General features: G+C 37.1%; 1 protein-coding gene across 1 annotated transcript in view; it reads left to right on the top strand.

The window, feature by feature from the left end:
- The window catches only part of PCCA (propionyl-CoA carboxylase subunit alpha), a 265,701-nt gene that overhangs the window by 118,614 nt on the left and 123,401 nt on the right, over positions 1–23,686 (top strand). Inside the window, exons 14-17 of the mRNA XM_048933195.1 lie at positions 769–843; positions 6,140–6,208; positions 6,953–7,028; positions 16,287–16,397. Coding sequence (XP_048789152.1) covers positions 769–843; positions 6,140–6,208; positions 6,953–7,028; positions 16,287–16,397 — 331 coding nt within the window. The remainder of the gene's footprint in view (positions 1–768; positions 844–6,139; positions 6,209–6,952; positions 7,029–16,286; positions 16,398–23,686) is intronic.

The following is a 23,686-nucleotide window of genomic DNA, read 5'->3' as shown; positions in this document are numbered from 1 at the left end:
ATGTAACTATTGTTGATTTATGGCCCTGAGCTTTTAAAAATTTTTTTCTTTGTGACATACCCATAATCTTCAACTTGCTCTACTGCTTAAAAATTATGTGAACTATTTTGATAAAGGATCAGTATTTGTCATGTCATTGGCCTGGAAGCTCATCTGAGTATGAATTCACCCTGGAGTAACTGATGCTTGGGCTTTCTTTTTTGTTCAGCATATTTATAATTATGAGGGAATTTAAATAATGGATCTTAATACTTTGTCATGAGATTGGTTGTTCTTACAACCCATACACTTACTTGCTATCTTAATAAATTCATATTATTGTTGCATTATGCAGGTGGTTTCCAAAGTGTGAAGGTCAGTTTGATTTCTAATGATAGTTGAATTCCTGACAGCTCTTTTTATCTTTGGAATTTTTTCCTTAAACTTCTTTTTCTCAATGCCACTCCTTTTCTGCATACTTCCCCGTCCTTCTTCCAAAGCACAACGCAGTAAATGAAGATGTGGTTTTTGAAGGTTTTGGTGGTACTATAGCTATATGCAGAGCACTTTTTTTTCCTGCTATTTTGACTGCAGTGCAAGAGAATTTATATGCTTGCACTTCTTTATTTTGTGTCACGTGGGTAGTTTGAAGAAGGGTAGTTCAAGTAATTCCGGGGAGGAAAACAAAGGTATTCCAACAGTGGTTTCTGTTAGACTTCAAGCTATTTAATATTATTTTCTCCACATCTGTAAAAGCTTAATGCATTCTCATGTTGAATTTTATTTCAGGACCCCTACAAATCTTTTGGCCTTCCATCCATTGGTAAATTATCTCAGTATCAGGAGCCATTGCATGTGCCAAGTGTAAGTAACTTGGTTCTGATTTTCATAGGTACTGAGTGTTAAAGATCTCATTTTTATAGACAAGGGATATAAGTACTCGGGAGCTTTTTAAATTAGGATCTGTTTTTAGCATTTGGGGTTGGGGGGGAGGAGGTGGAGGGGAGAGGATCATGGCAATACTTACTTGTGCTTCTTGAAAATGACTTTGAAAGTGTATGATTCCAAGCTGGCTTTCAGATGTACTCAGATTGGGAATCACAGGAAATCAATGTATGAAATTGTATTGAAATATTTAATTATGTTCTGCAACTTTGAGCTTCAGTTTTTCAAACACAGCTTAAGTGAAAATAGCAAGACAGTTCAACGTTGAGTCAAATGCGGAGTCAACTCTGTGACTACCAGAACTGAAGACATCAGTGAGAAACTGTCAGTGCTTTCTGCTTAGCATTACAGACTTTGAAAAGCAAATTTGCTTCAGTTTATTATATACAGATTATTACATTTTTCAGGATGCTATCTAAATATACGGAATAGCTGTGTAATAAACTGTGTTTTCTGATACTTGAAAAGAACAAGGGTACTGCTTTTCTGTAAAATCAAAGGACACTAAGTCATAAGTGCATATATAGATGACACTATCAGTGGAATTGCAAGGCTGTACCATCTGTGAATACGATTATTCAGTCTGATTGCTTGCACGGAAAATAGTGGAAGATTACAGGAGAAATCTTAAATGTGGAGATGTTATTGGATATATGATTTATTTCGCTTCTTAAATTGTTTTTGCCCATGTACTTTCTGAGGGGACCTGACCCTTTCTGGTCTTTAAGGCTTCATGCTGTGTTCAAAGCCTGGAAGCAGAAAAAAAATTGTAAAGATCTAACAAGCATTATGTGATCTTAAAGACGAGATGAAGGGAAAAGGTATCATTGGATGTATCTAAACTTCTTTTTTTAAATGAAACAGAGTGTATTTAATAAGAATTTATAATGAATACTCCAGCAGTTGTTGGAAGTTTTCACCATGTTGTAATAGCTAACAGGATGTCAAACATTTTGCCCTTGCAAGTTTTTGCAATTTGCAATTTTCCAAACGTGAGACCTGTTGAAAGTACAAGTGATAATGGACAAACTATACCCCCTACGGTCTTTGTCCCACCAAATCTTTCTTCAATTAATGCTGCAGCAGGAGTTTTATGTAATAACATTTGCGCTTGTGAGCCATCCATACAAAGAAAAAACAATTAAAATGCCTTAAATGTTCTGCTTACTGCTGTTATTTGCTTGTGCGAATGTTGCATGTCAGCTAAATGGACCACGGAATAGATAAAGTGATTGGGTGCAGGAGAGTGCACACTAAGCTTTGTCTATCATTATTGCTGGGAGCAATCAAATTGATGCCAGCAGGACAGTAGACGCGTTGACAGCTGTAATTATGTATCTCCATGGTGATCACTTTTGGCCTGTCATGGAGGCCCACAAGTCCCCTCCCTTGCAAGCATTTAATCAGATTGGGCTGTCACTTGTCAGGTAGACAGGGTGGGCTGGGAGTTGTGCTTAGGGGGAGAGGTGAATTGAAAATGAAGGGTGGGAGATGCCTGATCGCTTCACGTGGTCCGTCATGGTACTGAAGGAAGAAATTTTAATTACACTGGAGGCTTCAGAGCAGTGGTTTGAGGAGCTTATGTGGAGCGTCTGGGCTGTTCTTTCTGTTCACTACTTCTATATTATTAAAAATAGAACAGCTATTTTTATTTAGACACTCATCGTTTGGTATCTTAGTACATGTTTCCTGCCACTGTTGAAATAATTTCTCTCCTGCGAATGTCATGCTGTGAAGAACAAAATTAATACTACCAAAAAACGTTCTTTACAAGCCCATTGTGCCACGGTGTTTATTTTATACATTTTAGATTTTAGAGTTGTCAAAAGTTGGATTTAGAAATCAGCTCAGACTCGCAATGTGTTACGAGAAGTTCAGCTTAAGAGTAGTATGTTGCCAAATGCATTTTCAGTTCATTTCTTCTGTTTCTAAAGTTAGCTGTGATGGGCTGTGTGCCATATTTATCAGTTTCTCAACTTGGAGGAGCTGCCATGCATGGATAGGTGAGGTTTTTTCTTATTTGTAGATAATACTATACTGATTCTTTTTGTCTCGTATATCCTGTGATTTTCATACAACAAGGTACGAGGGAACATCAATTTTTCATCATTGATAATGAATTATAAGAAAGGTAACCACAAAACCTCATATCGTTATAATTGTGAGCATACATATTTAATGCTCTTACCCAACGTGGAAAAAGTGCTGCTGTACCAGAAGAGCTCAAGCATTGCTCTTTGCCAATACGAACAGCAATCTGTTCTTTTATCACTCTCAACAGAAAGACAAAAACTGTTAGACTAATATGGTTAAGAACTGGAAAATACTAGGAATCTATACCTTTAGGTGAGTGGAATTTGATGCACTAATAGGTCATTGCAGGACTGACATGTAGATTGGGCTTTCTCCCCACTTAAAGGTTTTTTTTTCTTTCAGTTTGCTGTTGTGATAGCATAACACCACATAATGGTAGTACAACAGCAATAAAAGTGTTTGGGGTTGTAATACCAATGAGCTGTGGAGTACAATAAGATTTTGAAGTCTAGCTTTTCTTTGGTATTTTAAATGCTGAATAAAAGAAAGGAAGTAAGCTAAGCAGAAGTAAATGCTGAAGGTCTAAAAAGTATTGCTGTTATCTATCTACTTACGGACTTTATAGTAAATATCTGTTGAGTTATAGTTTCTTTTTCATCCAATATTCATTGAATTCTGTCACACTGTGTAGTTTATAAAATCATCTACATTTACTGGGTTCTGAAAATTTAACCACTGCAGGGAGAATTGAAGATGGTAAATGTATTTCTTTTTTGCTGTCATTGTTTTTAGTCACCCTGAGTTTATTTTATGAAAATTGAGCTCCTACAGAAGAGTCTCCAGATTTCTTGAAATTCTACATTATTTTTTGAAGAAATTTAAATTCCCTCTGTCATTTTTCCTTTTTCAGAATAATGTACTTAATAAAAACTGTAAATTGTTTAGAGGTACAGATGTTGTATATGAACAGAAACATAGGGGATGTGGAGCCAATAGTCAGTACAGAATGGCCCAGGTTGGAAGGGACCTCAAGGATCATGAATCTCCAACCCCCCTGCCACATGCAGGGCTACCAACCTCCCCATTTCATACTAGACCAGGCTGCCCAGGGCCCCATCCAACCTGGCCTTGAACACCTCCAGGGACAGGGCATCCACAACCTCTCTGGCAGCCTGTTCCAGCACCTCACCACTCTCTCTGTAAGGAATTTCACCATCAGAAGCTTTGTGTATTCAAAAAAAGTTACGATTTATACTAGAACACAGATTGAGTAGATGAATTACTTCTTTTGGCTTGAATGCGTGCATTGCCTTTTAAATACAGGCAAGCATCCTGAGAGAATGTGGATGGTGCAGCAGCTACGAAGAGAGTTGAGAATTAAGCTGCTTATTTTTTCTGTAATAATGATGTGTCTGAGCTGCTTCTCATCAGTAGGTAATGTTAAATACCTGATATGGGTAGTGGGAGACCTAGTTAAATGTAAATAAAACACATTCAGGTAAGATGCAACACGAATGTTATGGAAGTGCTACTGCCTTTACATATAAGTAAATATACTACAGAAATGTAAATATAGGTGAATATTTAAATCTGAACGTAAAAACATACAAATTCATAAATACGCTTTATTAATGAAACCTCATAAAATCCAATCAGTGTATTTTTACTGAAGACAAGTACACCTGCTACGGTATCTTTATGTCATTTGGATAATAAAGTCATCATCATGCCCTCATGTGGATTTTGTAGACAAGAGGTTCTACATGTGGTCCCTTGATAATCGCCTAAATTAAAATATTAAAGGCCTAACAGCCGTTGCGTTGACCTTTTTCTGCCTTGCTGCAGACAGCTGAGCTGCTGTTTATTGCGAAGGTTCCTTCCCAAAGGTGAAGTTTAAGTGAGATTCCAGGACCCTCTTCCCCATCCCCTTTACAATGCAGTAGATCAGAGTCCTGCTGTTTCAGCAGCTTTGATTAGAGTCCTCCATCCCTGTGATCCCCAGAATGCATTTATTGCTCTTGAGTTACTTTGATTAGTATTTTAAAAATATTTCAGATTCCGGTGCTCAAAAGCAGCAATTTAATAAATATTTCTTCCCTAGAAATTGCTCATTTAAACAGTTTTATATGGCTAACCTCATTGCTACGGTGATGAAATCAAACTGAGAGATGAAAACAAGAATCACCATTATACTGACTAACTTATTGGCTGGTTAACAGCAATCGGCCTCTTCAAAAGGGATTTTTGAACTTGTGTTATTTTTTTCCGTGTATATTGCAGAATCAGAGATTTAATTGGGGCTGTGTCCTTACAAAGCAAAGCCATGGAAAAAGCTGTGTAAACATTAACGCCTCGGGGGAACAGCAGCAACAGAAAACACAATGGTTTTGCAGTCAAGAGGGCGAGGCAGAAAAGGAAAGTGTTACAGACATGAAAACCACAGGATTGGTATTCCTATAGAGCTGATAAGCAGAGCTCCAAAGTTCCTGCTGAACGCTCCTGAGTTGTATTCCCACTGGAACCTTCAAAAGGGCTATCGTGAAACGTGTGGAATGCGATTACGTACAGATGCAGAAAGGGTGTGATTTTAAGGGGCATCCTTCATGCCAGGTGTCAGTCAGAAGAATAATTATGATATCTTATTACAGTGATTAAATCAGAATTGGACACGTTGTGAGTTGAAGTTTAGAGCGTGTAACACAGCCTAAATCTTTAAACCAAATTTAATGTGTTAATGTGCATTCTAAGGAGAACAAAAGAGAATTTTGACTCTCAGCTGTGAAGATTGCATTTGTATTTCTTTCAAAGGAGAGAATAACTTACAGGCATGTTTCCCAGTGGAGAAAAAGGCTCCCTTCCCCTTCTTCAGCTTCTCTGAAAACAAATTATTATCCTAGTTCTTCAAGGGAAAAATGTTCATGATGAGCTTCGTGAACGTTGGAAGAGAGCAATAAATTTTTCCCTCAGCCTCCTCTTCCCCAGACTGAAGAGTTAGGGTAGTGTGGTTAGGTTGTGGTTGGACTTGATGATCTTGAAGGTCTTTTCCAACCTGAGCAATTCTATGATTCTTTGGTTATCTGAATGCTATGTTTTAAGCTTGTCAAATATATTTAATTGCATATTGAAGTGGGTTGGTTTTTTTTTGCAATGTAAATTATTTTTTGCTTTTTGTTTTCTGAAGGTACGTGTTGACAGTGGCATAGAACAAGGAAGTGATATCAGCATTTACTATGATCCTATGATCTCAAAAGTGAGTTGATTATTTTTTAATATCCTTAAGGTATGAAATGCTGATTTTACACACAGATGAATGAAGAAGAATATCCTATAGGACTGGTAAATCAGTATTTTAAAGATGCTGGGCACAAAGTGCCTTGAGGAAATATGAAAGAAATGAAGGAAAATGTGTAACAGGAATATTCAAGTTGTAAACAAAATCTAGTTTATATATTGGTGCAATAGTTGTTTGTCTAGCAGTTTCTGGTTATCAAAAGGATTTCAAGCAGAAACCATTATATTCTTTGAATGTATCCTAACTAGAAGTGTTATTTCAGTAGTTCTGGCATCTGAAAAGAAGCAGTGAAATAAATGGTTGGAAGTGTCTCTCAGTATATTAGCTCATATTCATCAGCAATTGTTGGTAAAGATAAACTATATAGTCGGAGTTCAGTTGTCAAATAAGTCTTAAAAGTTGTTTGGGGTGTTCACTCAACTCAATCCCTGCTTTAATTTCCAGTGCACCTGAAAAAGAGAGAATCCATTCACACACCCAGATTTGTTTGAACTGAAGGTGATTGGCCTTCTTTCATCAAATGGGTTGAGATTTTAGTTTTCTCTTGATGTTTTTGAAAGCCTCTGAAACATAGACCCAGTAATGTGCTAGAAATGTTTCTGAGATTGCAGAAATTTTACAAACTGTTCATTTTAAATGCTTTGCAAATTCTGGAGACAAACACGCTATTTTTAGTTAACTTAAATGCCTTTTGTTTTTTAGCTGATTACGTATGGCTCTAATAGAGCTGAAGCATTGAGAAGAATGGAGGAGGCTTTGGACAATTACGTAATTCGAGGTAACTACAGAAATTTGGGTTCCTAGCGTGGTCTGTTTCAACAAAACAGCTTGAAAATGTAGTAATTAGCAAATTGAGTAAAATTCCCACTTCGTAAGTGCGAATGAAAACAGGAAAAGCTTGTGTTAATTAAGCTGAGAAGAGAGATCAGCAGTAAAGGCTTCATTTTTTCTCCATTGTTTTTGCTTTATGAGATAAACTTTTAGAGGTAAGTATTTGAATTATTTCCTCAAAGAGATTTCACAAGATTTCACAAGATGGTGGCAGGTAATTTTTCTGTGGAGAAAAAATGGCCACTGTGCTGTAGGAAATTAAAAGCAGTTGCTTCTTTACAGCAGTTTAATACACAGACTACAGTAAAAATATTATCACAGTTGAGTATTTGACTGGTTTTTTTTTTGTGTGTGTGTTTTCAATATAGTCGTTTATGTTTGGGTAAATAGAAATTAGCCCAATAATAAAATATGTTTCAGCTTCTGCTCGCTGACTGTCTAGAAGCAGTAGATGCTCTTTCAGCTCTCCCAAGCAGCAGGAGTGAATCAACCATGACCACTTTAACTCGTTTGAAGTTTTAAAAAGGGAAGTTGGGGTTTGTGTGGGAGGAATCTTTACATCTTCCTCTTTGTCTTATGGAGAAAAAAAAAAAAAAAGTAAAGAAGGAAAAATCAAAATAGAGAAAAAAAAGGATTTTTTATTCTTTCTTATGCTGGGGATAAGTAGAAAAGGGGACTGTAATGTAGTAAAAATCTTCACTTTTCCACTGTGGTGTCTGAAGGAGGGTTTTTTTTTTTCATTACTAGTCAGTACACTTAGAAGAACCAGGATAGGGAGGACAATTATTAGGGTTTGCTGGTTTTGTTGCTTTTTCTTTTTGATTGTTCCATGATAGGTGAATGACTTGTAACACCTTTAAATCCATCCCTAAACAGCTGGAAGAGGAGCAGGAGAGCCTAGCTTGTGTAGTAGATCAGCATGCTCGTGTTTCTTAAAAACTTGGTATGGCTTTAATGTTCTCTGATGAACACTACAGATGTCACATCAGACTCAAGATTTATCTGTTCAGGGGAAAGTGAGCATCTCTATACCACAGTGTAGCTAGATAGGTGGTAGGACTAGACTCTAAAATAGATTTATACTGGTGGAACTGGAGCCTTTATACTACTGCAGTACAGTGTGCTGATGTAAACCCCTGCTGTATATCAGCTTAGTAAATGTATATGAGAGAATGCAGCAAGAGTGAAGTAGGACAGTGTCTTTTTTTTTCTTCTTAATTGAAACAGGTTCTTGATTCAAGCTCAGTTGTATAAGTAGCAAATGACACTAGATGAATTATATTTAATGACAGTATTGGAATTGTATGTAGACTGTGGTCATTTATTTTGCACTATAATATGCAGTGGAACCTAATGGTTTGTTCTCGGTTATTTTACATAGATGATAAAATGGATAGATTAGTTAGTTCAACAGATAGATAAATATCTAGAAAGGGTCTGTTGCCTTGCATCTGAAATTATTAATTTGCCTTCTTGCTATTTTATTTTAGTATCTTACTAACATGCATATATGCATTTAAATGCTCATAACTGATCTCTCACTAGTATTTATTCCAGTGAAAAATTTCCTCCTGTATTAAAATCGCTGAAAGAGAAAATAAATTAACTACAGGCAGGAATGTGTTTTTATTATTGTGTTACAGAGGATAAATTTTAATTTGCCATAGGTTTCAAAAGTTCATGAACAAGGACACATTTATAATTATGATGAGCAACGATTTCCATTTGAAAACCAACAAGATTTTCGTGTAGTTTTGCACAGCAGACAATTTCTTGTCAGGGTTTATTTATAAGCAGCACACACAGATATTACAGTATCTCATCTCTAGTGTGATTAATACTTCTGTACTTGTCAGTGTAGTTCAGAGCATTGCAGATTGGACAGATTAGACAAATACAGAATTTCAGTTGTTCAGAGTTGTCTCTGTTAAGTTCAACTAAGCTTCACAAGTGATGAAAAAGAGACAATACTCTCTTTAAATTGACAAAGAAATCCTGTAAAAAGAATTTAAAGCATTTTTAAATGACTTTCTTTTTTTTGCTTTAAATTGTTATGTAACATAATATTAAACTGTATTGGGAACATGTCTCACATGAAGTCCTTATGAGTAGCTGCTATTAGTAATTAAGTATACAGATATTTTTAACATGGTTTAGATTGGTTTTATATTTGAGTATTGAGCCCATATACAATTATTCGAAGATCCACATATTTTGGTGTGCTTCATATTCCATATTCTGGAAAAAAAACCTCATCTCTTTTGAAGCAGCTTTTGTTTGCTTTGTATTTTAGAGACCGCTTAGCTTTTTGTTTTAAGAATCAAGTCTTTTAAGAGTTGCAAAAGATTGTAGTTAAGATTACCAGCTAAAGACAGTGCAAGATAATACACACTGAGAATTTGGATTCCCAAGAACTGTAGCATTTCTGTAAACAAAAATTTTTGCTTGCTTACCTATGGTTGCAATGGGATGGGGTGACTGGGTAGCGGTCGAGGATCATCTAATGGATAGCTTAGGGATCGCTAATGGAAGATGGAGTCTTTCCCATCACTTCTGTGTCACTAGTTCAAGGCAGGCAAAAGTTGGTGAGGATTTTTACTCACTACTATTTTGATGGTTGCTTGCTGACCCATGTCAAATCAGTGGTCTTTATTGAGTTCCTAGAAGACAAATGTTCCTCTTGGAACAAATGCCAAAATATAATGTCATTCATGGTGGTCTCAGTAGAGAATCCAGGGACTGAAGTGCCGCAGTGACTCTCCTGGACGTGGTTCATCCAGACTACTTGGAGACATGCTGATAGCAAAGTCCTTGCACTTCACAGTGCTCCTTGTGTACTGTATGAACACACATTCAACTTCCACTGCTGTGTCTTTAGGATATCCAAGAATTATCCCATTGCTTTTGACTCCATTCTACTTGCAGGGAACAAATCTGTTCATCCGCAGATGTTACCAATGTACTTAAGGTATATTTGATGTCGTCATAGGGAAGTAATCAACATGCTCCTTTGTAATATCTATATTGTTATTTATGGGATCAGATGAAAGTAAAATAACATCTGAAGAGTGCATTGGATTAAATGATATCCTGAGGTCCATTAACATCTAAATGATTCTGATATGAAGTTATTCTTCCACTAAGATCTGATCTAAATTTGAAATCTCAACTAAGATTTCTGAAAGTAGAACTTACGGGCTCACTAGAGATCGGATTGGGCAGATAGCTTAAATCACTGTATGCAATCTGTATTTTTTTTTTTTAATATATTCCCTGGTGATTCAAGTATAAAGCAGTAACATCAATTTAATAGTCTTTGTGAAAAGTTAGACTTTCTCTGTTGAGGTCTTGTTTTGCCAAGGGGAGAGAGGAATGCAGTCAACTATTTGAGAAAAAGAAGAGGAAAAAGAGTGAGAAGCAGATGCAGCAAGGAGTAGCAGAAATAAGGAAGGCACAAACCATAGGTTTCTTCCAGCATAGACTAAAAGAGCAAGTACTTAAAACTAGAAAGTGATAAATAACTGTGGTGAATATTTGAGGGAAATTGGAATATGGAATTGAAGTCTGTGTTGTGAACTGAGACCTGAAAGGACAGTGACAACAGAAACAGTGTGGGTTTTTTCCAGCTGTAGACATACTAACTGAGAGGAAAAAAACAAAGTCTACTTAGTGTTACTTAGTGAAGATCTTCTGGGGGGGGGGGGGAAAAAAAGAGAGAGAGACACTTGAGTATTTTATCATATGATTCGAAGAAAATAATTTTCAGGTTCAGAGGTTTTCACAATAAACTTTAATTAAATCCAAACAAGTGTTTATCAGGAATTACTGAATGCTTTTTATATATTTAGTAAAAAGGTATTTCTCAATGGGAGTGATGTAAGTTAAATAGTATTTTGTATTCTAATTTCATGCAGAGAGCTCAGGTAATGTGAAAAAATCTTTGCATGTAAAGCAGTTTTCCTGCAGAGTGCTTATTTTTAAAAAAGAAGAGATCTCTTTCTCCTGTCTGTGCTCTACAGAAGTGCTGCAAAGAGATTCTGCAATGGAACTGTGTATTTTCCCCTTTGGGAAGAGGTAACGATGTTTGGGTTCCCTGACCCTTTGCAGCAGAGATCATCTGGCTCCCAAGTGGATTGCTGTGGAAACTGAAACTGGAGAAGGGAAAGCAACTAGCAGATAGCAGTTCCAAAGTGCTAGAAGTGACCATTAGTAACGTCATTGGCACGAATAAAGATTTTCCTCCTAGTTCTGTTCTTTTTCTCTCAAACCAGTTGCAGGGGAAGGGGTGGGAACGCAGCTTTTCAGTAGAGCTTTATGGCATGTAGTTTAGTAAGGTTTATTGACTACTGAGCTAAGGGAGAGAAAGAGACAGTCAAAGTACTGACTGATCAGGTGAAAGAAGAGGGTGATGTTACTGATGCAGAAGAAAAATAAGATGATGATTTACTCATGTTTTCTTTTACAGCTTCTATTGTTAGTACTGTTACTTCTAGTTAAGGCCTTTAGAGATAATATTGTCCTGGTTACCTATTCCTCTTCAGAGTGAAAGAGTGGCTGGTGAGAGAGGGATGGCAAGCTGTCTGTCCTCTTCCTTTCACTTATTCTTCACAAAGTCTTCCAGTTATTCTGCTGATTGAAACATTCATACATTCTTACTAACACCATAAATAGCGAGCTGCTTAATCTTAATAAGGTTTTCAGAGGTCCACGCAATACAAAATTTATCTTCCATTTGGACTAATGATTTTTGCAGTAGGATATTACCATATACTATCTGCTTTTTTCTTTCCCCGCCCCCCCTTTATTCTGATCTATGCATTTTGTGAGCTCAGGATTTTAATACTGGGAAGAATTAATATTTTATCTGAAATACATTTGGTTCCAAGGCTCAGCTGTGTAATGAGCCTGTATAAGAATTCAATGTGGACGTTTGTGTATTAAAACTTAAATATAAAATTAAAAAAAAAAGAAACTGTAGAACACTTTGTATTTGCTTTTGGATTTTGTATGCCTGCAGCCTGCCCTGAAATGCATCAAACACGGTTACACAGTTGAATGTTGAAGGGTTTAAGGAATATTATGGCAACTTTTGGAATTGCAGCCATGGGGGCTGGCTGTGTGGTAATGATGATCCTTGCAGTGTTTTCATAGTCTGTGCGTATCACTGATAATGCTCGTGTTTTAAGAGGAAAGTAACAAGGTTATTACAATAGCACAGCACGGAGCTTGGTTAATACTTTCTTATTTTTGGTTAAAGAAATGGACAGGGATGCCAGCTAAACTCCATACCATTTATTCTCATGCAGCATTTAAAATGATTGGTGATAATTTGGCCTTGCTGTTTTTTTTTTAAGGAAAACATCCTGTGCAGTACTCTGTACATTGTTTTTGCATTCCATAAGTATGCAGATAAAGCTCTTTTTATTTTCTCAGCACAATTTGAAACTATCAGCAAGTTAAGTATATTCAACTGCTTATCTACAGAGAGGCATGTAGGACTCCAATTAAGTTTACACAGATAAATGCAGGTTTGTGTTTGCAAATGTCAAGATGACAGAAGCTTAATACTGTAAAAAGGCTAATCAACACTGAATATGTTTAGTGTCAGTAAATATTTATAGTGAAAACATGGCTTATGGTTTCATGACTTAGCATTCCAGGTTTGTTCAGATGGTATCCTGTTCATAAACCTGCTAAGAAACTTCTGTTTTCTGTAAAATTAATTATATGGTCTTTTTCATCTTTCTGCTTTTATTTTATTTTTTGAAACTAGAATAGGAGCTAGGCAGCAATTGGTAAATTAATAAAAAAGAGGTATGTTTACCAAGGTTTTAATGTTGGTATGGTCCAGCGAATGTACAAAGAGATGCAAGATAAAAGAGATGGACAGTATGTAGAGCAATTTGTTCCAAATATTAGTATTATTTTATAATGAGAATTCCTTCAAAGCAGTGTTTGCTAATCAGCCCTCATGAAAGATGTGATTATTTAGTATGCTCATGTGTTCATTAGGCAATACCTGGAGTTTAACTACAAAAGTGATCGAGCCTCAGGATTATATATGTTATATATAAGACTTAAATATTTACATTTCTTATTTCATTATATTTTCAGAAGTTAAACATTAATCCTTTCTCATTTACAGAAGTGTTCTGGAAAATGGTGTGTCAAAATTGAAATCTGTGAAGTACATCCTAAATTGAGTTTGTGCTGATGCAATGTGGTATGAAGAACACAGATGAGTTAAAGAAAAAAAAGATACAAGAAACATTAATTACTATTTTGTATAATATTTTGACTTGGAGAAAAGAATATAGCTACAACTGCGGTTCTGCATCAGTCTTAACAGTGTGAAAGAATGGTGCTGAAGTGAAATTTTTGTTTTCTGGAGGGGAAATAAATTGATACAGTTTAGGATTTTGTTTGTTTGTTGGAAATGTCATGCCTTGTCAAGTTAACAAATGTGATTTTGTTCTTGGCAGACAGCAGACTTGGTCAAGAAAAAAAAAATCCCCTGAAAGCCACTGCAACATAAATATAATATACTTGAGTTTAGTGTGTAACTTTGCATGAAATAAGCACTGCCTGTTAGCCTCTGTTTGATCCTGTGAGAGTGTGGGGCTAATGTCTGGCCAGTGTTTTGGAAGCAGCAGGTAGTCAGGAGCAAGCTGCTGTAGGGGTCCATATTTCTGTAGCCTGGCAGTTACTCACACACAGATGGAGACCTTATGAACTTTGACAGAGGTCATGCTAAATTGTAAATCTAAAACTGCTAGACTTCTGAAGGATTGCATTGGTGCGTTATTGTTGTTGTTATTTTTTGAACATACAATTAGGGGCATCACTAAAGATAGCAACTCGGGTTTGAAAAGCAGATCAACCATGCAGTCATGCTCACATAATGATCCTAGGGATTGATAAAGATAGTGTTTTGTGATACTCTAAAGGGAAACTGATGCACATTAAAATTCTAATTTATGTATGTAGAACACATGGTATTGCTTCCCAGATACTGAGGCTTGCCTGCTCTTGAACATATTAAGACAATTTTAGACCGTAAAACATTTCAGAAGCTTCTGATTTTTCTGGTGCACACAATTTGAAAATAATTAAGGTATAGGTTTTTTCTATTTCAGGTTTTTTGGGACAGTCAGTTGAGACATTGGACTCTGTCATCAGCCATCATCTCACCAGGAATCTTACAGTGGTTTAGGAAAGAAAAACATGAGATGATTTGGTTACGTGTTTTGTATTTTAGTCCTGCTTTCGAAGTCTGAGAGCTCCTCTTTTGTCTTCTTGTTGCAGTCCCATAGCTGGACTTAGCAGATGAAAATCTCTGTGATATTTCAATTTACTATGGAAATGGAAAAACTTAGAGGGAGAGATCGATACTTTCACTTATCATAGAATCCTCGAATGGTTTAGCTTGGAGGGGACCTTAAAGATAATCTAGTTCCAACTCCCCCGACGTAGGCAGGGCTGCCACCCAGTAGATCAGGCTGCCCAGGATCTCATCCAACCTGGCCTTGAACACCTCCAGAGATGGGGCATCAACAACCTGTCTGGACAACCTGTTCCAATGCCTCACCACCCTCTGAATGAAAAGTTTGTTCCTAACATCTAATGTAAATCTCCCCACTTCTAGTTTAAAACTGTCACTATCAGATGGTGAAAAAAGTCAGCCTCCTTCCTGCTTGTAAGCTCCTTCCAAGTACTGGAAGGCCACAGTGAGGTCTCCCCAGAGCCTTCTCCAAGCTAAACAAACCCAGATCTCTCAAACTTTCTTCACAGGAGAGGTGCTCCAGCCCTCTGATGATCTTAGTGGCCCTCCTCTGAACCCACTCCAGCAGCTCCACATCCTTTCTGTACTGGGTTCCCCAGGCCTGGACGCAGTACTCCAGATGGGGCCTCACAAGAGCTGAGTAGAGGGGGACAATCACCTCCCTCTCCCTGCTGGCCACCCCTCTTTTGATGCAGCCTAGGATATTGCAGGAACTGCAGATTCACGTTGCTGGCTCATGTCCAGCTTTTTGTCCATTTGGACTCCTTGTCCTTCTCTACAGGGCTGCTGTCAACAAACTCTTCTCGGAGACCATACTCAGATCTGGGATTGCCTTTACCCGAGCGCAACACCTTCTGTTTTGTGTCAGCCAAAGAAAAACTGTATTTGTTTCCAAGTTGTGGTCATTTTGCATAAGTTAATTTTTTTAGCGGAGACACAAAGTGTGTTTATGAAATCAAGATCCATAAATGACTATCTAGGTCACAAGCAACAAAGAGGCTGATCCTCTTTTAATCAAATGGTCAAATTTTCATTTTGTCATCACTGAACTGGTATAATGTGCTTCTTAATGGCTCATGAACTGGTCTTTAAAGTTATGACTTCATGACTCAGTGAGGCTGATTCCATGTGTTGAACATGGTTTCAGTAATGGCCACACAGAGAGATTGAAAATTCACACCAGCAGCAGACTGTAGTGGGAAAAAAGCTTTGGTCTGCACGTAAAATAACAAGGCTGTTATTCATACTTCTAAACTGAAAAAACACATAGGGAAAAGAAATATAAAAATCTCCTTCTGTTGCCCCAGCAATTAAGTCACTGTACTGCTAGTATCTCTGCATTGGTAATATGTGTTTAAATAGGAAAAAAAAGATCCGAATAGCTTAACTTGAAGCTGAGAATAACCAGTAGATTTCTTTGTTTTATGAAGTTCCCCTGGTGTCTCTTATGGAAAGTTGTGAAAATGCTATAAACCATGTACGTATTTGCCATAAAACTTTTTACCATCTTTCATTACTGTGATTGGGGCACAACATGGCATGTATCTTCCACAGCAGTGTGTTTATATAAGTGTGCAGGTTAAAAGGATGGGCTGGGATTCACTGGCTGATCATGAAACATCTGTCCTTTCAGTGAGATGACTGAGTCTCTTGGTTATGCATGCTGTCATTCAGTTAACTAGGTGTTTCAGTCAGGTCTAGTGTGGTGAAAGTTTTGAGGGTCTACTTGTTAACACTGAGAGTTCAAGGAGGATATCTTGAAGTAGGATTGGAGAAAACTGGTGAATTTGCTTTGATTACAACAGTAATGTGGTCTCTAAGTTGTAAATAAGTTTTCTTTGAAGATAGGAGCACATTTTGAGAAGTTGTTTCCAGCTGTAATTCAATTAATATTTTTACCTGATTTTTGTGTTTTATTTGCAGGTGTGACTCACAATATCTCTTTATTGAGAGAAGTGATTATCCATCCACGCTTTGTTCAAGGAGACATCAGCACTAAATTTCTTCCTGAAGTTTATCCTGATGGATTTAAAGGTTTGTTCCTCATGGGAACTTTTTCTTTTTTCCCTTGAGAGTTGTTACTTCTGGTTGTTTTTCCTTTTATATTTACATGCTGTCATGTTCCCCACTCAGTCCTTACACCTTTTTATGCATCTGTCCATGCAGGCAGGTTTTTCTAACATATGATGTGATTGAAACAGTTACCTTCTTTCAGAAAGGCAAAATATGTATCTGCAGTGACAAAGTAGTAAATTAAATACAACCAGAGTTGAGCAAAAACAATTTGTAGGCGATATGAAATATGTAAAATAAATATCAGTTCAGCTCTGCCGTGCTGTTGCGCTTCATTACAGACTGCGCTCCTACTGTTACCTGGAGATGAGATTTCTCTTTACCCATTGCGTTTCCTTCTCCTGTGGGTTTGTGCAGCATCTTTAGGAGCACCTGTTTGCGCAATTTGTGTTCACTGCAACGTTGCTTTGGAGGATATGGACGTTTTGTCAGAGTATTCCATTGAGCCTAGTCTTGGTACACTACATTACATGTAGTGATGGGAAGTAAACACACATGCAGATGTTTCTTTACAACATCCTGTCACCGTTTGGTGGATGTTATCACAAACCTTCTTGGCCTCTTTGCTCCCCTCTCTCCCTTTTTGGGGAGAAGAAAATGGAGACAGTTAAGATAAGGAGGCCTCACACTGATAATCATGAGGAAGACGCTCTTCCTTATTTAACATATACATTTTTGTGCCTCATGTTTCCTGGGTCTTTGGGTCTGCTGTGAATCACATGGAGATTCCATTCTCCCTAGTTAATCATTAACCCAAAGTGGCAAAACTCTCATCCCACTTTGGAGGCAGTGTTGCTGGTTTGGTATTGACCAGAAATGACTGGCACCTTGCAAAGTAGCAATCTCACTAAGAACAGATTTTTCTTACCCCAGATGTCAGTGTGCAAGTTTGATTTAAAGAGTATTCAACCACAGAAATACTGTATATCATCATGTTATTGGCAGGTCTGTTTGATGCAGTCCTGCACAGGAGATTAATGCATCCAGCTTGTTCTTGGCTCCTCACTGAGCCAAAGGAGTAGGAGTTAGTCACCTTGGATGGCAATAAGCTTGGGATTGTTGAAACTCAAATGTTCTTTGTCTTCTTTGCTAAGGTACTTAGCTAATACTCAGGTAACTGAGCTGGCTTTCATCTGTTGCAGACTTGAGGGTTCTCTGATCTGCTGTGCTGGCTCTCTGCTACTGATTAGCAAGTCTGACTCCCTTCCTTTCCCTGACACTTTCATATGGAATTCCATGTCCAATCTCTTTGATGGTTCAGGGACTTTTCAGTCCTTTTTCTTGGTGAATCAGTTTCCTAGGCCACCAGAACACTGCATTTTTTTTTGTTGCTTCCTTTGGGATAGTCTTAGAGAGTTACCAGGTTGACTTAGCTCATGGAGGAGTCTGGTGAACTTTAGCAGATGTGCAAAGTGAGTGACAGGTCAGAACTGGGGAGAAGGGAACAGTTAGGTAGCTTTACACTGTGTTGTGAAAAAACAACTGCACCTGACACATAACTAAGAACAATGAAAATAAAAATCATTCTACCCTTAATTGAATTCTTTGATCACTTGTAATTAGACAGGACAGGTTTTTACTGATGCAGGAGAGAGGCCCCATGCTCTATATTTTTGACTCTAGAAAGGAGCACATCTTTTATTTTTCTTTTTAATATTTCATATTGCATTGTTAACTAGTGTGTGATCAGTCACTTGTGGACTTGACAATAAATTTGTTTGGGGTCATAAGACTTGAGCAGTATATGCACGTATTTGTGTGCATATGTTCACTGATGCAAATAACTGATTAGTTTTGTAGTCTTGAGGTAATATTGTATTAACATTAAAGATAAACTTTTGCTGTAGACACCAGAAAACATGGAAAGAGATATTAGTTCACAATAGGAACTAATAAATGACATGCGATGGTTCATTCATGCAGTATGAAATGTCTCGATCCTCTCCTTCCATGCAACATATATACACACACATTAACCTTCTTAAGCTCAGGGAAGGAAGCCTTTGATTGGATGTCAGGGAAGTTCTTTACAGGGAGAGTATACAGAGTGTTTACAGAGATGCTGGAACAGGCTGCCCAGAGAGGTTGTGGATGCCCCATCCCTTGAGGTGTTCAAGGTCATGTTGGATGGGGCCTGAACAACCTGGTCTAGTACCAGATCTGGAGATTGGTGGCCCTGCCTGTGTCATGGGGATTGGAATTTGATGACCCTTGGGGTCCCTTCCAACCCAAGCCATTCTGTGATTCTTAATGATAAATAAAATGGAGAAATCATTATTACAAAACATTTGTATTTCAAATCAAGAATACTGATTAAAACCTCTCTCAGGTAATTTAGAGCCCTTTTGATGATGTGATTCTCATTGGCTTGAAAAACTACCAATAGTTGAATTAGAGGATAATTTCTTAAGTACCTATTAAAAAAAATCTGCAAAGATTCTAATGGAAACTGTTGAAGGCAAACAAGAGTCTTCTGCATTTGATGTGCTCAAGCTCAGAAAGAGAAGCAAAGGAAAATTAGCTTATACAGTGTAAATTCTCTACTCATTTCACCAGCCTCTTTATAAAAACCCATCATAAATTTTGCTTTGAAAATTAAGTAGCTTTATTTATTCTAATATTGTTCATTAAAAAAAAAAAAAAGAAAAAAGAAGAAAGTGTAGAATTAAAAAATATATTTGGGATGATCTAAAAAATTAGAACAAAGTATGGTAAGAGTGGATTTGGAAACACCAAAATTTATGCTGCTGTTTGAAGAAGAGATCCAGTGTTTTAAACTTGGAAAACTTAAAAAAATACAAATAAAAATCAATGAAGATGCATGCTATATTATTGCTTACATTGAATTTAGTGTGTTTTATTTTTAAACTGCAAAATTGCCACTGTTGATTACACTGATGTAAAGAACATCTGTTGTTTTCTTTCTATTGCCTGCATGAGGACTGGGCCATTCCTTAAGTGCATTTTTCAACTATAACAAACAGCTTTTGTGTTACTGAAAATAAGTAGAAAGAGATTATTTATTTTCCAGTGTTGTTTTGAAAACTTTTATAGTAAAACTCTTATTGAAAAGCTTTTACTGCAAGGTAAGAAGAAAAATAACTATTAGAAGTACTTTGGCAACTTTCACACTAACCTGTGATGTCTACTTCAAATTACATGTGGACTTGGGATTTCTAGTTATTTTCATGATTAAAGCTTAACTATTTTTCTTCCATTCTTTAAGTAAACAGTCACTAACAAAATCATTTTGTCTGTTTCAAGTTACTTTGAAATATTTCTGTGCAGAAACTAGACTGGCTTGGTGTATGATTAGTGTGGGAAGACAGCTGCTGTCTAGAATGCTGGCTGGCTAATAGGTCAGCTGGCATGGGTTACTGCTCTGTGTACACATGTATTGGAAAGAGAACAGATCTGAAATGGGGTGTGGCATCACAGATTAGGTTAAATGTGACACAAATATGCCTGCATCCAAGCTCTTTGCTCAGAGAATGAAAATATTTATGAAGCATGCAGGAGTAGGCCATACTATTAGAGTGCTGTCAACCAAGCTGTCCTTTTACAGCTTACAAGCAACCTGGAATGCTTCTTTACTTCCTAACCTTTCTATTGAAAAAGGAATAGGTTATTCATTTTCTCTGTTATAAAGGTGCAGAAAGTGCCTCTATATTCACAAAGATTTAAGGGGAGTCTTTAACAAAGGATAAATTAAACCCATGAGTCCTTAGGTTGTCATGCTATACATGGGATCATTCTTTGTCAAACATTTGATTCACAGTTAATCTCTTTTCCTGGCTAACTTTGAATATTGAGATATTTTTTAATGAACCACTCTTCCTGGTTATTCAGTGATGTTTCGAATGCTTGGTCAATCTCTTTGGAAGACAGATCCTGTGCAAATGGGAAGTGGGGTGTTTTCCAAGAGATTATTGCAAATCTGTACAAGAACACAGAACAAAGGAAAGAATTCTTTATTTTCCCATTTTCTTACATGTTGATCTCGTTTGTTGGAAAGGAAGAGCAGTGCTGATAGACCCAGATAAGTCCCTTCTGATAGACTCAGATAGGTCCCTTCCAAACCAAGCTTTTCTATGAAAAAAAGTGGAAGGTTCTTTCTCCAGGGTATGAGTGGCTCCAGAGTGTGTTTGAGGTAAAGGCCTTAAAATAGATTGTGTTTGTCATAATTTTATGCAGTAGAGAAGTAATTGCTCATCTTTACTCAGCACTCATGAAACCGCTTCTGGAATCCTGTGTGTACTTTTACCCCTCTCATATATATGAGAAAGAGGTCAATAATCTTGAGTTTAGTAGAGAGGCTTGCGTGTTGGAGTAGATGATGAATGAGGAGAGATTGGGAGAACCAGACCGGACTATCTTGGAAACAAGGAAGCTTAAGGAGAACTTAATGGTGGCCTTCTAGCATCTCTGGGGGTGTTCCTGAGACAATGGAGCCAGGCTCTTCAGTGAGGTGTATAGCAGGAGTGAGATACAAGTGGTCATAAGTTGAAATATGGGAGGTTCCTCTTGGATATAAGGCAACAAGATTTTATTCTAATTAGGGATTATTAAGCATTGGGATGACTTGCCCAGAGAATGTGTGGAATTTCCAACCTTGGAGAGTTTTTCAAGACTTGCTTGTATAAAACTGGGCAACCTGGTCTAATGCTGGTGTTGAGATTGTCTGCTGGGGTGACAGGTGGATTCTGGATTCACCTCTGGATAGACTAGAGACCTTCCAAGATTCCTTCCAGCCTTGGTGATTTTAGGATTCTGTTTTATGCATAAAAGCACTTATTAGGTGAATTGAGACTTCAGATATTATTTAAATTGTTTTTAGTTGGATGAACGCTGCGTCTCTGAATATGTTACAGTTAGAAGGGAGAGGACTGTTGCTTTTAATTCTATTCATGTTCTCGGTTTTATAACCAAGTCCTTGTTTCCATTTTATTAAACTATTGGTTTATAAAATTTATTTTAACAGATAGCTTAGTTGACTTTCTTATTTATGCCAGATGTAGTCAATAACTTGTCTTAATTTGTCAATAATACCTTTGTACTTCAAAATAGTAGAAGTTGCCTTTCTGTATGCTGTAGTGTCCATCTAAAAAATCACAGGCTCTGAGAGACATACTTTCATATTCTGAATAGTTTGGGATTGCATGTGCAAACTATATTGTCTGTATTTTTCCATGACCATTTCTGGGTGGAACAAGGCTCATCTGGACTTCGTAAGAAGTGAAAACCTAACAACATTCAGCTTTTTCTGTTTCAGCCTACTTGGTATACATGTTATCTGTAACTTCAAAATCCACTGGAAAAACCTCAAGCCACAGCAGAATCTAAACATTATGTATGCATTGCCTGCATTGCCGTGGATATGAATTATGCATTGTACTTTCTGATTTAGCCATTTTGTTTTAATTTTTTATTCTTTCCAATCAGAAGACAGTTACTTTTCAACCACTAAGTTGGGCACATAACCAGGGCTTGTTTGGCCTTTTTTTTTTTTTCTTTTTTTCTTCCTGTAACTGATGGTAGGAAACACATTTCTAGGACAATATGCAAATTAGACTGTTATGGGAAAAATGACCTTTCATGTAATTTAATTTGATGTTGGTTATGTAAAGCGATTTCATGAACCCTTTTGACTCAGCTTGGGGGATACTGGGATAATATTGATTTAAGCAATCATAACATCAAGGAAATGAGAGAGAAATACTTTTTCCATGTCTTCTCTCCATCCAGGGTACTGCTATTTAGTAGTAATAGATGCGGACTCTCTGCTTTTAAGTCATATGAGTAACAGTGCTTCCACTCCCTTAATCGTGACTTAGTTTTATTGCCATTAATTTTGTTTCATGTTCACACTGTATAATTCAGTTCAGTGATACTGAGAATGCAGGAGTATATCCTAGGTTGAGCAGAGAGACTTGGGAGCTGCTGCATGCTTTATAGTGTAGACAAAATCTCCATGTAGCTCAGGGATCTGCAGTATCCAGTAAGGAGAATAGAAAAGGTAGAAAAGGGTAGTGATAGAACTTCCCATCTTGGAAGCTGGGGAGCATTTGCTTCTTACTCATTTCATTTTCTGTCAAGGCAGCACATAGAAAAATGCTTCAAAAGGGGCTCTGTTACTTTTCAGATCGATCTTCTGCATAGTGAACGTGGAAGACTTTCCGTTTATTTTATTGGTGGCTTTATTGATGGAAAATAGTCACTTACATTTAAGACATTCAGCTGAAGTCCAGGAGGGTGGCTTGTAAGATGGAATAATACTTGGAGAGAAGCAAAGGTATTACTATCTGGAGTATTTATGTGTTTCCAAAGATAGCAATGTAATAGGAAGTTTTACTTCAAAACTTAAAAGATCCTTCTAACCATAGCAATGGACCAAGAGAAAAAGAGAAGGAGAAAGGGGCTGGTGTTTAGGAAACTTGAATAGTACTAACAGCAGATTTGTATTATAATGGTAAGTCATCATCCTTAGGAAACAGCTTTTAATCAAATGTCTGAGGTATGCAACCAAAGTTATGCTATGGACGTTCAATGGTAGGAGTGTATCTTTAATGCCAATGACCCAAACCTAATTTTGGTATGTTCTTGCTGTATGTTTTATCTCTCAGACTCAGGAAAATAAATGCAGCTTGCCCACACTGGACACAAACAGTAGCTGAGATAAAATACCAATTTTAGGTATACAGTTTTTTGGAAAAATAGTCTCAGAGCTTGTTCACTTTGTGCAAACAGCTAGAAAATTTAAACTGACACACCTCAGAGCCAGACAGTGGATGCTTATTGTTTTGTATAATTATATAAAGGTTTTGTGTGTGTGTGTGTGTGTGTGTATGGTAGCATTTTTTATCTTTCACTCTGCAATTGATTCTTTTAGTAACTGTTAAAAGAAAGATCAAGTTTGTTTCTCAAGTCAGTTCCTCAGACTTTGAGAATTTTTATTTCTGCATGTTTGTGTTAGTGAAGACAGCTTCAATTTCAAGGCTGATAGAAAATAATAAACACTGAGCAAAGGAAGTTGCATTAATCTTTAGCCAGAATATGCTAATATGGGCTAAATTTAAAAATAAATAGATTTGCTGACTTTTCTATTTCTAAATTTACAATTTTTGGCCAGCGACAGCTCCTCTGTGCTCTCAGCTGGAACAGTAATGAGGGTGCTCCCATCATTCTAGCTTTATTGCATTGATAAAATTAAGCCTAATTATGGATATGTGAAGATGCTGTTTAATGTTTCC

This window comes from Lagopus muta, chromosome 1, assembly GCF_023343835.1.
Source record: "Lagopus muta isolate bLagMut1 chromosome 1, bLagMut1 primary, whole genome shotgun sequence".
Taxonomy (NCBI): domain Eukaryota; kingdom Metazoa; phylum Chordata; class Aves; order Galliformes; family Phasianidae; genus Lagopus; species Lagopus muta.
Note: the sequence above shows the minus strand (reverse complement) of the source record. Positions and strands in the feature narration are given on the sequence as shown.